General features: G+C 35.8%; 1 protein-coding gene across 12 annotated transcripts in view; it reads left to right on the plus strand.

The window, feature by feature from the left end:
• The window catches only part of LOC129724262 (cytoplasmic polyadenylation element-binding protein 4), an 88,225-nt gene that overhangs the window by 16,726 nt on the left and 54,441 nt on the right, over positions 1 to 17,058 (plus strand). For all 12 annotated transcript variants that reach the window (XM_055679001.1, XM_055679009.1, XM_055679016.1 and 9 more), the window contains exon 3: positions 13,828 to 13,966. In XM_055679001.1, coding sequence (XP_055534976.1) covers positions 13,828 to 13,966 — 139 coding nt within the window. The remainder of the gene's footprint in view (positions 1 to 13,827; positions 13,967 to 17,058) is intronic.

Here is a 17,058-nt window from a genome sequence, read left to right on the forward strand (position 1 = left end):
TTTGGGATCATTTTCTATTTTGGCTTTTTCTAGCTTTAGAAGTACTTTTCGGTAATCCTGAGCTCAATTTGGGATCATTTTCTACTTTGGCCTTTTTAGGCCTTCAAAAGCTCTTTTCGGCGATTCTGAGCTCAATTTTAAATCATTTCTATTTTGGCCTTTAGAAGCACTTTTCGGCGATTCTAAGCTCAATTTGGGATCATTTTCTATTTTGACTGTTTCAGGCCTGTAGAAGCTCTTTTCGGCGATTCTGAGTTCAATTTGGGATATTTTTCTATTTTGGCCTTTTCTGGTCTTTAGAAGAACTTTTCGGTGATTCTGAGCTCAATTTGAGATCATTCTCTATTTTGGCCTTTTCTGGCCTTTAGAAGCACTTTTCGGCAATTCTGAGCTCAATTTGGGATCATCTTCTCTTTTGGCCTTCAGAAGCACTTTTCGGCGATTGTGAGCTCAATTTGGGATCATTTTCTATTTTGACCGTTTCAGGCCTGTAGAAGCTCTTTTCGGCGATTCTGAGCTCGATTTGGGATCATTTTCTATTTTGGCCTTTAGAAGCACTTTTCGGCGATTCTGAGCTCGATTTGGGATCATTTTCTATTTTGGCTTTTTCTAGCTTTAGAAGTACTTTTCGGTAATCCTGAGCTCAATTTGGGATCATTTTCTACTTTGGCCTTTTTAGGCCTTCAAAAGCTCTTTTCGGCGATTCTGAGCTCAATTTTAAATCATTTCTATTTTGGCCTTTAGAAGCACTTTTTGGCGATTCTGAGATCAATTTGGGATCATTTCTATTTTGGTCTTTCCTAGCCTGTAGAAGCACTTTTCGGCGATTCTGAGCTCAATTGGGGATCATTTTCTATTTTGGACTTTTCTAGCTTTTAGAAGCACTTTTCGGCGATTCTGAGCTCAATTCGGGATCATTTTCTATTTTGGCATTTTCTAGCCTTCAGAAGCACTTTTCGGCGATTCTGAGCTCAATTTGAGATCATTTTCTACTTTGGCCCTTTCTGGCCAAAAAAAAGTACCCCGTCGGGCATGTAACCAGGCCCGCCCCTTGCAACTATATAAAAACTTATGTTATCATAAGTTACCTATTAATTAGCTTGAATAGGTCATTGATTGCTGTCTCTATTGATTGCAGTGAACTATGAAATTTCGTCTCGTGAAACCTAAAAAGATACTCGGGTACCCCGTCGAGCACATAATGGTTAAGAAATGTTCGATTTTTAGGTTTTCTCTGTTATTACTCTGCTCACTAATTCTAAAGACAAGGCTTTTCACACAACCAAAATATTCTAAATACTAAAAGTACTGGTCAACTTCCACAATACTGCCACGCATTGGTAAAGAAAAAGTTGACTTTCTTACAGCAGTCTCTAGCTGCACCTAGTGTGCAGTTGAAGGGAGGATAACTGCAGTCATAAAAATAGGATCATCTCTGTAGGAAACAATAGCGCCAAGAGGAAACTGGTGATATGGTTACCTCTTTCTATCTAGCTATTTTCCTTTGCACAAGTTTAAAACAGTTGCGGAAAAGAATGATTCTGCCAGCGAGGGGTCTCGTGGACAGCGACTGACATCACGAAGGTAGTTATACACACAGCCTTTCTGTGCTGTATCCAGTACAAAAGATGGAAGTTCATTTGACATTTCACCACGACAAGCATTACATAGCTGCCTGTAACCGTTACTGTGTTTGTCTTTTCAATTGTTATTATTGAGCTTGACGATGGATGATGGTTAAAGGCCATTTGAAAATCACAATTGCAATCCTTATTGTATAGTCGGTGTGGCAGCAAAGTTTTCTCTAACTATCAAAAGAGACGGAAATGTTTAGAAGCACTGAGAACTGTTACCTAATATTAGGGTTATAATTAGCGAGACAATGGAAAAAGAAAATTAATGTGATTAAGTTTAAAATAAACTGGTTTAAATGTTTATCACATCTGAATAATTCATGGGAAGAGAGATCAAATAAATCAAAATTTTCGCAATGAATATTTCACACGATTTTTTAACAGTAACTTGGTGAAGAAAACCAATGATAAAACATCAATTATGAGACGAACTAACCGCAGGCTGGAAACCACGAATATACAGACGAAACAATATTTTAAAATAGTTTTTATTTGATGTGTCGTCATAATCAGATATTTTCGGTTTATGCAACACAACAAATTTAATTTTCCTTCTCCATCTACAGTGGTGAAAATCTGTTAATTCGCTATTTTAGCACAATTTTCCCTCTATCCAATTTGGAAAGTCACTTCAAATTGTAGTTTAATGTAAAACCATCCGAATTTCGACACCAAAAACTTTCTTTCGTTCGAACACCAGGCGCTGCAGAGATTGCAGAGCCGGAAAGAGGCATTTTTTCGTTGTTTTTAGAGCAAATAAGAGAAAGTGCAGTGTGCATTGATAATTTTCCGTTTGTGCTTAGATTTTGACAGCAATGGTGAGTGGTGGGGCACATTTTCCTGCCGATTTTGGTGCGAATAAGGAAAGTTTTGTACGGACGTATTGTTTATGGACAGATTAATCGAACGAAAATGGAATAAGTTGCGAGAAAAGTGATTTTAATTAAATAGCGGCGAATACGTTCTAATCCAGTGAAATGAGTAAATGATCGCAATAGCTTAGCTCAAGTAGAGTGCATGGCATTGATAAATGATTGCAATAATTTTAATAGATCTATGTTTTGAATCGTGTTTCATCTGTTTGAATGGAGCACAAATCGTTGAAAAATATATCAAACTTCAACTATCTGAGAAATCATCAAAATCACTTTTGAGATAAACCTCAGAAACTTATTCACATTACGTGTGCTCTCGAAAGTTCATAAGAAAAAGGTCAATCCTATGTTACAAATAAACGCAAAACAGGCTCAGAGCTGTAAATAATTGGTATAAAATTTTAGTAACTTCCATAAAAGACCATTGAAGTGTACTAAATGAAACAACAATAACCTTTTTGGATGGGCGCCGACTTCAATTATTTATTGGGGAAAGAGCTTCGAAAAAAATTTGGTTTATCTGATTCTAGTTGCTTGAAATTTTTGTGTGCGATACGTCTTGACGTAAAGTGATTGGAAAGGCAGTTTTGATAGTAACTATCATAGACCACAATTACGCAAAATGGCGTCAGGGTTGTGAAGTTTAAAAATAACAAATAGGACTATCAGAAAACAAAAAAAAGCCAATTTTCTAGATTTATTAGGGGCAAAATGATACGTTGCCCCTCTGGAAAAATATTGGGGGATGGGGGGCCAAATTGGGCCTTGCCCCCCTGAAGTTGGCGCCTATGCCTTTTTGCATATGATGGTATTCTGTTTGATGGTATACATATATTTACCTCGGATGAATGTATGTTTTAATTTTTTTTTGGACTGAATTTATACAAAGGCATAAAATGCTGTGATACCTGCGTCTACTGTGTTTTACTCAGTTGTAGGTACGTCTTTGACAGTGTGACTCTTATGCGTTTATGGGCAGTTAGCTGTCTACGTGGAATGTGGCTGGCTTCTAACTAAAAATGTGTACCTTTTGATAAGCGGAGCGTAGAGTAGTTTCGCGTATATCAATCGACTCTGATTCGAATACTGAGCAAATGTTTATGTGTATCGCCATAATGGCATAAATCATAACTCGAGCGCTTCTAGTTGCTGGCGGTAGAGGTCAGAGGCTACTTGTTTTCTAGACGTAATATATTCTCACGCACGGAGACTGAGTTTAAAAGCAGTGTTGGCATAAACTCATGCAAAGTTGAACTGAGTAACCTTTTCCCAGGTTTGAGGTCAACAAAAATCTGCTTATTTTTGCATCGCACACTTGGATCGATTGAGTTCAAACTCTGCAGGCCTTCCGCTATGTAGGTGACTCTGGAACCAAGCTCACGACCGAAAACCGGAAATCAGTGTCCGACGACATCTTGAAAATAAAAATAGTAACTTCCGGTTTCAGGAAATCCGTAAAATTTGATTGTTTTTAAGAGTGTTTTCAAAATAACTTTAATAGAACATCAATGTTCAATGCCACTTTTTAATCCAAAGTGACGATTTTTGTTTGTTAAAGACCTGGGTCAAACTGTTTCAATTTCATTATTGCGAATCAATGAAATTGGACCATTTTTCATTTGTGCCATGATTTCAGTCTGTAGTGGCTTGATGATTGTTTTCCTTTTCTCCTTTGTAAATTTCAAGGTCGAATTGCCGCGAACACCAGCCGTCTGTTGTGGATGTGATATCCTCTATATCAGTATTAGAAAAAAAATTGGAAAAAATTTTCCGTCCTAACAGGTGACTAAGTGACTCGAAAATAGGAACTTTAGAGACCAAATGCATGAAAAAAGAGAACAAAAAAGAACCTAGAAGAGACCAAAATGTGACTATTAAGAAAATTTATAAAGAAGAAACTGGTACTTGTAAATTTTAGGATATGAAATGAGTGTATTTGAAAAGGCAATATAAACGTATTATATAACAGGATGGTCACTCAAAATCATTTTTCGATTTCCCGCCTTCTGCTTCTCATTTCCCAGTAAAATGACTCAAACTATCCGTTGTTTTATTTCTAAAAATAGAAGAAACCAAGTATTATAAAACTCGCGATAGGTTTTTAGCTGTTCGTCGACTTTAGCAAATTTCTACATACAGTCCTAAACAATTTTCTTTTTATCTTCAGATTGTTCACAATCTTCGCTTCCTCGCGCTTTCTTGGTCCCTCACTTATTTGTGTTGTTATTTTGCTGCTGCTCGAGTGCCATTGGGATGCATAGGGAAATTCGAGTTTCGTTTAGCGGTAGGACTCAGTAGTTTGATCATCTCGAAAAAAAAAAATCTTCAAGCTAAATTTGACCTCAATAAGATTTCGGGAAGAACGTCGAGACCTGTTGTTATCTCAGAACATTTTTTTGTTTGAAAATCGTCGATATCTTGGAACTTACAAAATTTTCGAGCTTAGGTCAATAGAATGAACATATTAGCAAATTTTTCAAGGTCCGTAAATGAAATTAGACCGACACTCTGAACAAACATCTTACAAATAATATTCGAGATTTTTGTAAGATAAAACAAGAGCCCTCACTTGATGTGTTGCTATAGTCAATAGTGAAGCGTCCTTCAATTGTCATACCTCGCATCTTCAACTGTCAAAACCAAGACATTGGAGTTACGTGCAAGCTGAACTTTTATCAACTTTCCGTTCTTAGTCAATTTAGTGTCAACATTTTTACAAAAAGATTGAATTTGTTGATGAAAGTATAGTTTCGTAAATTTTTATCACAATTTAGTTGTTGATTATACATTTTGAGTTGATGAAGTGTGATAGTTAAAAAAAAGTCATTTGTTTTGGAAATTTGTTCATCATTTCATTCTGTTCTTTACATTTTTGTCTCTGGGGCAAGTTGAAAAGAAGATTCGAATCGACTCTTTCTACATCGGAATTGGTTATCGTCATCTAGAATTCATCATGGCCCAAATTTATGCAATAAAAAGAAACAATTTCTACGTATTCCGTATTCAAAAGAAGCAGAAGGCAATAAATACCCGGACACCCACCGAGATTATTGTGGCACTAAGTCAAATATACATTTTTCTAACATGTGTCGTTTTTGCAAGAGTAGGGCCCGTCCGATATGAATTTTGAAGTAGAATACTTCTCTCAGGAAGCTCGGCTACATAGGGATGTCAAATGAAAATCTAAAACCGAAAAAAGTGAAAAATATGTCCAATTTCAAATGCTAACAAATCGGTTAGTATTCGATGGATTTCCTTCGTTCTTGCAGCAATAGATTGGAAAATCTTTTAAGATTCTTCCCAAAATAAGATAATTGTAATTTTATTATTCACACTATTGTACTATTGAAAATAGTCAAGCCTTGTCAAAACGAAAAATTCGACCTCTGATTGGTTGTTATAGGCTTGCTTCCCAAGCACGGTTGACAGGATCATATACCTTGCAATTGAAAACATGCTATTTGGCCTATATAAGAGCCTGTTTCAGCCGGAGTCGCTCATAATAGTTCTAGACAGCGACAACAGCAGTTGTCCTTCCTTAGCAGCAGCACTAGCCCTGTGGTTGGTCACCACGTCTCAGGAGCAGCGCGGTTTTTCTCAGCGTGTGTCGCCAGACAGCCATTATTCTCCCCGTGTTGGGGCAGCATGAAGATTGCCATCAGGGAATCCAATTTTGGAAATCAAAATGTCTTTTTCAAGGCAAATTAACAAGTCATTGAAAGTTAATAATTTTTGTCAACGCAAGCAAGCATTCTGTGTTGCATCCTGGTAATTTAAATCTGTCGCACCCGTCGAATTTACTGAATCTAACGTATGAGGAAAAAAATCCGAACAAAGTTTCAATTCCAAATTAAAATCTTGCGCAACCCTTTTTTTATACTTGTTTGTTTATTCAAGTAATGTAACTCATTCACAAACCTCATAGGAAAAACTCAGCTCCACATCGCGCTGATTTGCTGAAACTTTGGGGTACTTGCTTTATAGCTTCCTGAATTCCGGATGTTTCAATTGTTTTGAGCTCCATCTTGATTTTTCTCTCAAACAATCGACGTTTTTTGCTCTGTAACCTTTATGGTAGACCATTCGCTTCAAATTTGCTCGGAAAACTTCGATAGACTGCACTGCCGCTCATAGCAAGTCCGTCCCATTTGCGTTTTCGTGCTGATGAGAACACAAGAAATTAAAAATCGTAACGCTTTGAAAGAAATATTGCACTCTTATGCTTTTTTAAACAAGACCATCGACAGAAATGGTTACTGCAATGTCAATTAAATACTCTAGCATTATAACCCGTTCATAAACACCAAAATTCGATTGAATTATGTTGCAAACCATAAGCTGGGACCCATATGCGATTACTTTTTCGATACCTAGCCAGAATGATAGCAAACCAATCCCATAGCCACCTACGACTGGTGATGAAAAGCAAACTTCTGCAAAGCGATCCCGATGAGAGCTTGAATTTGAAACAAATCAGCTGCTGGACGATCACCTTCTTGCGTGCTTCCACAGAATCGATTTTGTAGTGAGAAATGTATTACAATATGGTTGTATAACTTGCCCGCTTGTTTCTTCATCTAATACTATGATTAAATTCTCAATCAGTTCAGGTGGAGGAACTTGTTCTAAAATTTTTCGAAAGCGGTCAAAGTGTGACGGCGGCGGACAGCTTCCACGCATTAGGCAGGGAAACCAATATAACAAAGACCCTTCTATTACTCATTTAGATTTTTACTACGTTGTGAAAAAGCTAAGAAGCGTGCTGAAGTATTCGGTATGACTGTTGACACGTTGTTCAAAAAATAATTCACCGTTTCTCAATTGTTATCCACGGCCCAACATGGATAAAATACGAGGGTAGTATTATTTTATATTGATTGGATGCTCTAATTAACAGTACAGTGACACACCTAAAGGAAATGCTGTTTATTAAAAAAAAAAAAAAATAGATGAAAGAAACTTAGCATTGATAAATTTTTGTAGTTTTACTTTTAAAATTATACAAAGACCTTACCAACAATAGATTTTAATTTTTATCCCATCCTCAAATACACACATATGTAATTAGCTTTGTTCTCTCGTGATTACCTATAACAAGATATCGGCACAACAACTAACGATTCCAGCAGATTCTAGAAATTACGTTTCTCTTATAGAAAACGAAATGTTCTATTTTTGCAGTTTTAAAAGCGAAACTATAGTAAAATTCGATCGGACCGCCTATTGAATTTTACTTGGTCAACTGGTACATCGAATTCTCCAATTCATAACATGTTTCATAATAAATTTCTGGCTGTGGGACTGATGATTGTGATGATTTGTTCTATGGGACCGGCTTGCGATCATTTTTGTTATGGGACAAACCGACTTGCTATTTTTTCATAGTTCCTCAGAACAAAGTATTCAAAATTATGTGTTCGATCGAAAGTAGATGTAAAAAGGTGATGATTCCACCAATAAAGCCAAAATTGATAAAAATGCAATTGGGACGGACTTGCCATGAGGGGCAGTGCAGCAGTGGCACATTTTGAGGATTGTTTTCTTTCGGAATAAACCCGATATTGCCTTGCCACAAATCCGCTAAAGTTGCATTAGCATAGTTTGACAATGCAAGGTCTGGCCAAAACATTACTTTGTCATTTTTATGGTACTTATATTTATAGTTTTAAACCCATTTTATGCAGATACTAGTTCATCGTTTTATAATCAATCGGTTATTTATTGCCCAACTCACGATATGATTACGCGCACCGACCAGGCGTTTCCACCCTTAATTTCGCTCGAACTTTGCTCACTTGCAAAGTGCATTTTCGTCCGGAACCAAATTTTTTTTTGAAGGTATTTCCATTCTCGAAGCGTTTGTCAATAATGTATATAAATGTTTTTTTTCTATATCCAAGATCTTGAGAATAGTGGAACACTTCACTTATAGATTTTTCTTCATTTCGCTCACAAAAATTGCAAATCAATTTACGACGATCTTCTTTCGACCACGCCTTTGTCCCAACTAAGCGTTACTTAACAGAATCGACTAGTCGTGTTACCAGTTATATAAAAGTGGATCTTCATTTTGTGGAAAAGGATTTTTCGATTTTTTCAGCACTTCGCAATCGCAGACCAATTTAAAAGTTGTTCGGATTTTTTTCCTCACACGTTAAAATAGCTACCACAGTGCATGTTGTCCGTGTATCTTAATTCCCCCAATGTTAGGGCAGCTCAAATGTTGTAATCAGTAACCGATTTTTTACCGCAAAATGCTTTTTTCAAGGCAAATTAATAATTGAAGGTTAATAATTTTCTGGCATCAACACAAGCAGACATTCTGTGCGGGATGCAATCAAATTCTGTTGTAATTGTCTAATTTTCACTTTATTTAGTAAACCCCCCACTGTAGGGGCAGCGCAAAGGCTGCGATCAGCATGACCAACATTGAATAACAAACGGTTAACGTTTATTCACTAAAAATTCATCCAATTCAAAACAGGTTTTTGTCTGAGTACAATAATTTGCACAAAAAGACATTAAAAATTTTACCGCATTATCAGACGCGTTTCTCCAGTCATGCCTCGTGAACGTGAAGGTTCCCTTTCACAGACATAGATTTCGTGCTCCAGCACGTTACAACACGTGGAAATTGTCTTTTGAAGTAGAATACTTCTCTCAGGAAGTTTGGCTACATAGGGATGTAAAATGAAAATCTAAAACCGAAAAAAGTGAGAAATATGTCCAATTTCAAATGCTAATAAATCGATAAATTTTCGATGCATTTCCTTGGTGTTTGCAGCAATCGATTAAAAAAATTTTTCAGATTCCTACCAAATGCAGGAAATTGCAATTTTATTATTCGAACTATTGTACTATTGAAAATTGTCAAGCCTTGTCAAAACGCAAAATTCGACCTCTGATTGGTCATTATACGATTGCGTTCCCAAGCACGATTAAAAGAGTTATAGACCTAGTAAATTGGGAATGCATTTTTTGGCCTATATAAGAGCCTTCGTCAGATATCAAACAGACATTTCATCAGATATTAAATTGAACAACTGAAATTTGAAGAACACAAATGAATATTTGAAGAGTTGACATTTTCTCGTTTTGCGCTATAATCCAAAATTAATCATCTTCATCTACATGCTGATACTCTGACTATTATTACGTGTTTGCGCCGCTTAGTGATTGGTTACGGTTATGCAGAACGAAAATGACGGCGCGATACGATTCGGCAAGATGAAATGTGTTGAAATGTATAGTCCTACTTCGCCGTAAAAAGAGCTGTACATTTCACCACGGTAAGGCGAATCGTATCGCGCCGTCATTTGCGTTCTGCATAACTGTAGCCTTCGTTCCGTTCCTGTTTAATGATGTCGTGTTAATATAAATTACAGTACTGCCAATGAACGGTCAACGTTTATTTACTAGAAAAAACACAGCCGGGTTATCTTTCTTGTAAAAGTATTCTACTTCAACCTTGCGGTCGTGGCTTTGCATACAACCCTCCTGTGATTTTTGGCTTCAGCTTTGGTACAGACAAACATACGTGCCACTCGATGACGATTGTTTTGCCCAGAAAAATATAAAAAAAATATTTTTTTTTTTTCGAAAACCAGAAAGCTTAGTTACCGCTTTAAACCAATAAGTTTGAATTCCATTCTTCACAATTGAACTTTCAAAAAACCTTTTTAACTTGTCCCGAGGTACCTTAATGACAAAAGTTGAAGATAAGCTGTTCAGGAATGATTTCTTTAGAATTGTCCGAGCTCAATGCGAATATTATTTTGTTATGTTATGTTATGTTATGTTAACTTATTATGCTTTATTTGTTAAAATAGATTTACATGAACACTTCAATTTTCAGAGAAAAATACACCTTGATGATATTTGCTTGATTTATTTTTCACTCTAATAACAAATTTTTGGTAGCCAACAGTGAAACTATACCGAACATTTTAAACATAACATTCAAACAAATATGAACATAATTAGCACATGTTAATAAAATATGAACATAATTGGAACATGTAAATAACATATGAGGCGAACCAGCCGCAGGCTGAAAACCTCAAAAATACAAACAAAAAAATGTAAATAACATGAAATAAATATGTTTCAAATATATGACGCGAAATTATTCTTTGATCGTGGTATAATCGAAACGTCACTGTACTAATATTTAGGTTGGACTCGATTATATATCATTCGATAAAATATCATTTTAGATTCGATTATTTATAGTTGTTTTTTTTTCTATTTCAAATATGACTTTTTTTCACAACTTTTGAACCACGTGTTCAATCATTATAAAATCCATCAGTTAACCCTTAACTACCGTTTATCTGATATCAGTATTGTTCAAATCGGTTGTGTAGTTTCTGAGATAATGAAGTTTCGTGATTTTCACATTTTAATACATTACAGACGAAGTTACAGTCCGATTACAATAAAATTCAATAGGGTGTTATAAGGCATTTTTTCATTTGTCACTAATTTTGTGGAAATCGGTTCAGCCATCTTTGAGAAAAGTGATAGCTGGATTTCAAATTTTTAAACATCACAGGCAAAGTAAAAGTCTAATCGAAAAAAAAATCAATAGGGTCTTATGGAGCAAGAAGACCTTCCATATCACACTGATTTAATGAAAATCGGTTCAGCCATCTCTGAGAAACATGAGCGAGACTAAATGGTCTCCAAACACGTTTTTGTCCATACCTTTTGAACCACATGTCCAATCTTTGTAAAAATCAAAAGTTAAGGGTTTTTTAGGTAGCCCGTTCATTTAAAACCAATTTTGATAGAATCGTTTGTTTTGTTTCTGAGATAATGAACTCTCATAATTTTCACATTTTGATAAATAACATACAAACTAAGTTGCGAAACTCTGACGCACTTCTGAATACACTTGATCCTCCAAAATTCACAGCAATAGTTAAAACGTTTTAATATTTCTAGGGCAACCGTTTTGAGCTTTAGGCTCGGATATTTTCTTTCTTCTGTCGAGCAGTGTTATTTATATTTGTTCAAATAATTATATTCAAAAACTGTTAGAATATTTATTTTTTAACTTGATAAATAATATATCTTTATTAGTTGCCTCCGTAATTGAGTGAATGTAATTCCAGGAGAACTAAAAAACTCATTCGTGGTGCTCAATAAACAACCACGACAGGCACAATATCGAAAAGTGTTGAATAAACTCATTCGAGTGTTGTAGAATATATTATGGTATGGGGGGTTCATGGGAAGCCTGCGAATAAACATGCACAAGTCAATGTACAAAAGGCCTGATTCTGTCAAGATTCGATTGTTTAGTTTTACGTCACCATTTCGTACAACCTCTAGGGTTATTTTCCATGGTAGTTTTAACTTAAATTTTACAGCAAATATTTGCTAATTTTGGTACAAAATTTATTTGCACAAAAATAGCAAAACATTGCTCTGTCTAATGCCTGCTTAAGAAACGTGATTTGATGGCCTTATTTTGTTATTGTTTCAGGGTTTGTTGAAAAAAAAAAAAAAACTGTACTCTCAAGACAAATTCCTATAAATACTATTCACTGTACCATTTACTTCGTTCAGATATAGTGTATCTCATACGACAATTATCCGCTTTCTAATGTTTCCACTTTCTTATAAGACGATTTTTTAATTAAATTGGTAAAATTTGATTAATGACTAGTTTGATCGCTAAAAAACCAAATTAATCTTTCTGTTACTATCCTCCCCAAAACAGTTCGGTTTCGTTTGAAAAAATACAACGAAACCTCGATTTCTCAAACGACCAAAAAAAAAACATTTTACGTAAGTGTAGAGCGAGAGGGAAAAGGATCATAATGGTTGTGATATCGAATACCAACACTATGTGCACACACCAGCAACGTACCAAAACTAGCTTCCCTATAAATTTTGACCATAAACCACCAAAGCATTAAAATTTAAAATTAGCTCTGACGGCGTTATTGCTCTCGAATCATGAACCGTGAAAATTTATACAAAAAAACCTACGAAAAACACAACTATCATTCGTGTTGGCACTACGGGTGACCGGTAAGACACGACACAGATGCGCTATTGGGACTTATTAAATCCGTGAGCTTGAGTTGCGCCGTTGTAAATATTTTGCCATCGGCTGACTTTCACGAACTCTTTATTTTTATATTTCTTTTACCTTCTGGTGAAACCTACCTCGTATCACTGTTTCTACTTTTATTGGTAACTTTTGACATATTTTAAGGCGATTCCATCTTAATGCTAGGAACAGTTATAAAAACATGCGAACTGTTTTGTACCGTTGGGTTGTTCTGGCGAGGTAATGTTCTGCTGAAAATCCGTTTTTTTTTCAAGTTCAAAATCTTCCTTATGATTGCACATAGTCGTTTTGCAGGTGCTGGATAGCTCTAAGCAATGGTCACAACATTTTGCTAAAATCAATTGAGTGTAAAGTGTTGCAGTTTGTGAATGTAGTCAAGAAAAGGAAATGGAACACTAAATTGTATTTTTATCAATAACTCCAACAGCTTAGTGCAACACACGAATCATAATTTTTCAAATCATTTTTACTATATTGCTTCTGATGTATTATGATGTTACACACAATAAGGGGAAAATTTAAGTAAATTAAACATTGTAATCAAAATAATTATGTCATCACCCTGTATACTGAATCAGAATTAGAAGAATGCCATTAAAAAAAAAAACTGGTGACTAGATCACCACGAGCAGCGATTGGAACAATACCAACCTGTGAAAGCTTCTGCTATTCATTACTGTGGATTTTCCACGCCGGAATAGCTTTCCACAGTATCCTGTTTCGAGAGCGCAATAATACAGTGAGAAGATATGTGCTGCGTTCGCTCTCGAGGGCATTCAGGGGAACTTTTCTTACCCTACAAATGTGACTTTTTAATTGTTTTATAGGATTGATATAAATTTTCCATCCCTAACGTTGATAGTTTTTTTTTCTGTATTAGCCCGAAGCGAGGTATGAATGGAATCATTGTGAAAAGCCTGGCAAATGATGCTTGTGCTAGGTTTTGCCTTTCTCCTAGTTTTTCTTCCTCTCTCCCTCTCTTTCGAATCGTTATTGTTTTGCTGCCTTGAATAAAGCTTCCGTTTTTGCGGTTCACTTGCAGAATTTGCTGCATCCTTGGCTTACGGCTGTGTGGATGTGCACACTGCCGTCAACTGGTTTAATTGATGCATTTAAATGCTTTTTACGTTTAGGTATATTAGTGAGGTTTATAATAACACACAATAATCCGTCTTAATTATCGCTAATTGGCACGTGTATCAAAACTTTTCGTTTGTTTGATTTTTTCCCACAGACTAGCTTCAAGGATTGGCCTAGCCCGGACATCGCTAGGTCGTTGACTGGTTCAGATATTCTGCAAAAGCACTCAATCAATTCATTGCTACTGGAACACAATGAAATCATTAGCCGAGGATTACCTTCTCCGATCGATGGTGAGTATGATAACTAGTGATTTCAATATCCATTAGTCTAATAAGCTGAAATGTTGAGTTCTTCCGTGAATAGGAACATAACATATAGCTAAAAAAAATTGTTTGAAAGTGTTCATGTCTCTAGCAAAATATGAAGAACGCGTTTTTTGCTTCAAGATTTCAAGATATGGTCACATTTTAATCAATAATTACTATATATTGTTCATACTGAAAATTAAAAAAAAGTTGATTGACGGATGATGTAGAGAAAACAATATTTTTGTGACAAATACGATACGAAGTGAAATATTACTTATACGTTAGTTTCTTTTCCATTAATCACAACTTTATCTCAAGTGTTCTGTATGGTCCCTTCGGTATTCTATAAAAGAATTTAGAACATAGTTTTGTAAAGATATATGCAATTATGTTCGAAGAATTAATGAAAATTTAAATGTTCGAAAAAAGGTAGTCACACTTTTAACAGAACACTGAATCACGCGGTTTCCGAAGTACTTCAGGCATACTTCAGGGTAGCACCGTAGGCCCCATATTATTCTCGTTGCATTACAACGATGTCTGCTTGACAATTCCTTCAGGATGCTGAATCGTGTTAGCTGATGACCTCAAAATCTACTGTGTAGTTAAGCAACAAACTTTACTAAATTACATCAACTGATTGGCATATTCTATGAATTGTGCGTTTCGTCGCGCGTTACCGTCTTAGTATCAGTGTTGCCAAGTGCTCTGTAATCATATTCAGCCAAAAGATAGCTTCAATCGATCACAGCTTCTCTATTTACTGTCAGGAGATCTTGGTGATCGAGCTCACATTCCACGACCTCAATATTTATTTTCAAAGTAAACATAATGCAAATTGCCAATGATTTTCGCGATCCGTACTGCTCTCAACGCTCACAGTATTATGACGCTGTACGCCCTGCCATTGAAACGGCGGCAATTGTTTGGAGTCCTTATACTAAGGGCATCGTTAGCGGTGGTCCAAATCGTTGTTTTGTTCTATTTTTTTGGAACAAACTCAAATTCACTGCTGCACCGGTTGTGTAAATTTTGTTTTATACCAGATCTGAATTAAAAAAATTTGAAACTGGTATACGTTTTGGTCTATTTTTGTCACTTTTTGGAACAAGAAATAGATCGTTCTAAAACCCTTTGTACGCTACCAATAGGTGGGTAAAATGTCATATTTTAATTGAATACCTCATTTTTAACTATTTCCATATAAACGTTTTGCGAGTGTTGGGAAATAAACAAACAAAGATTTTTCATGACAATTCACAATATGTTTTTGTGGGTTTTTCTGAGGAAGAAAAAGAACAGGTTTGTCGTTTTTGGCTTCGAGGAAACCGACCAGCAAAAGGGGGAATTCTGGAAGACCATAACCGCAGGTTTATGTAATCAGCCACCAGGATGACAAATATGTTGGCCATTCGTTAATCGCCTTAATTGTAGTGGGACTAGAGGAGACCTCAAGAGGCCAGAAAAATGTTCCTCGAAGACACTGAACTGAAAACGTTCACAATGCGGACTTGTTTCAATATCCTCAAAACCAAATCCAAGTTTAAGAACTGCAAGATTTTGAAAGATTGATGAGACGAAAACGGAAGATGAACATCTTCGCGATCAAATAACTTTCGCTATCCTCCGAAGCCCTACTTGTAGCAGAAATTTTTCGATCATACTAATTCATCCAGAGAAATGTCACTGACGCTTGGGTCAAACCGTCAAATATATAAAGTTTTGAGGATATAAAGTGTCTTGCCAAAGTAATCGTTTAATGTGCGTAAAAATTATCCAATTTCCGTTTGTTAAATATTGAGTGCTTTTCATTATAACAAGTCTCATAAACTGATAACATGGGGTATTGAATTGTTGACAGTGTGACAGATGTCAGCGGTTCTAAAACAACGAGATATACAACACCGGTGCGGAGAACGAAAAGTTGGTCTATATTAGCTGGTTTTATTCAGGTTTCGCTGGTGTAAATCTAGTATAAAATTGTTTCAAAAATAGACCACCGCTGAAGATGCCCTAAGCTTCTTTCATATGTAGGCAGGTTCATACTGCTGAATATGGATACATTATAAAAAAGAAGAGACCATATGCGTGCAAAACTTATTTTCAAAGAGCACATTGAGAGTATACATATATGCTGTGCCGATCTGGTCAAGTTGCTGTTCAACAAGGAAGAAAACGCTCCAAAGGATTCAGAATAAAATTCTGAAAATGATTTTGAAGCGCTCTCCTTGGTTTAGTACACTCGAATTACATAGACTTACTGGTGTTGAACCATTAGAACCTATGTCAAATAAAATTATTAACAATTTTCGACAAAAATCGTTGCAATCCTCAATTGCTACGATTAGCTCTCTTTATAGTCAATAAGTTAGCAATTAAGTTAGTTGTAAGTTTACTTCTCCTTTTCTGACAAGTAGGTTTAAATCCCTACGAATGATAAGTCCTAATTGCGAAAGCAAACAAATCCTAACAATTAAAATTACCAATTTCTAACAGTGTTGAGAAGTCACCATTTGTGATTGGACACACATACTCATTACTCAATAATATTTATCATAAATACTTAAGCTACTAACAAATCTCCCCTTTAAAAAAAAAAAGACCATATGCGTACTGTATTCATTGGAACAGTGCTTTGTGGATCAGTAGATGCCCCATAGATTCTAGCAAAAATTAATGTAAATGCGTCCTACAGAATTTTTCAGATAACCAACTTTCTAAGAATCCCTTTCTATCAGAGTGTATACGGTCAAAACAAACCAGAAACTGTTGTGTGTGAGGTTTCAAATCAGTCAAACAAGTGAAATTTTGACCTCAACTTCAATAGGCACAACATCCGATGTCCGGTTAAGTTATAATTTTGAATGCGGACTTTTTTTTTTCGAAAATATGAAACTAAACCAAGTTCAAGGGTCAAATTTTTCCCATATATTCCATTCGCAGCCCAACCGACACGTTTTAAATTTTACTTTCCAAGAAAAACCGATACAAGTTTCGCCTGAAAATGGTATGGGAAACTTCATCTCAAGTGTGATTCCTCTCATACGCCTACATTTCGGCATGATAGAAGAAAT

The sequence above is a fragment of the Wyeomyia smithii genome, chromosome 1 (genome assembly GCF_029784165.1).
Source record: "Wyeomyia smithii strain HCP4-BCI-WySm-NY-G18 chromosome 1, ASM2978416v1, whole genome shotgun sequence".
NCBI lineage: Eukaryota > Metazoa > Arthropoda > Insecta > Diptera > Culicidae > Wyeomyia > Wyeomyia smithii.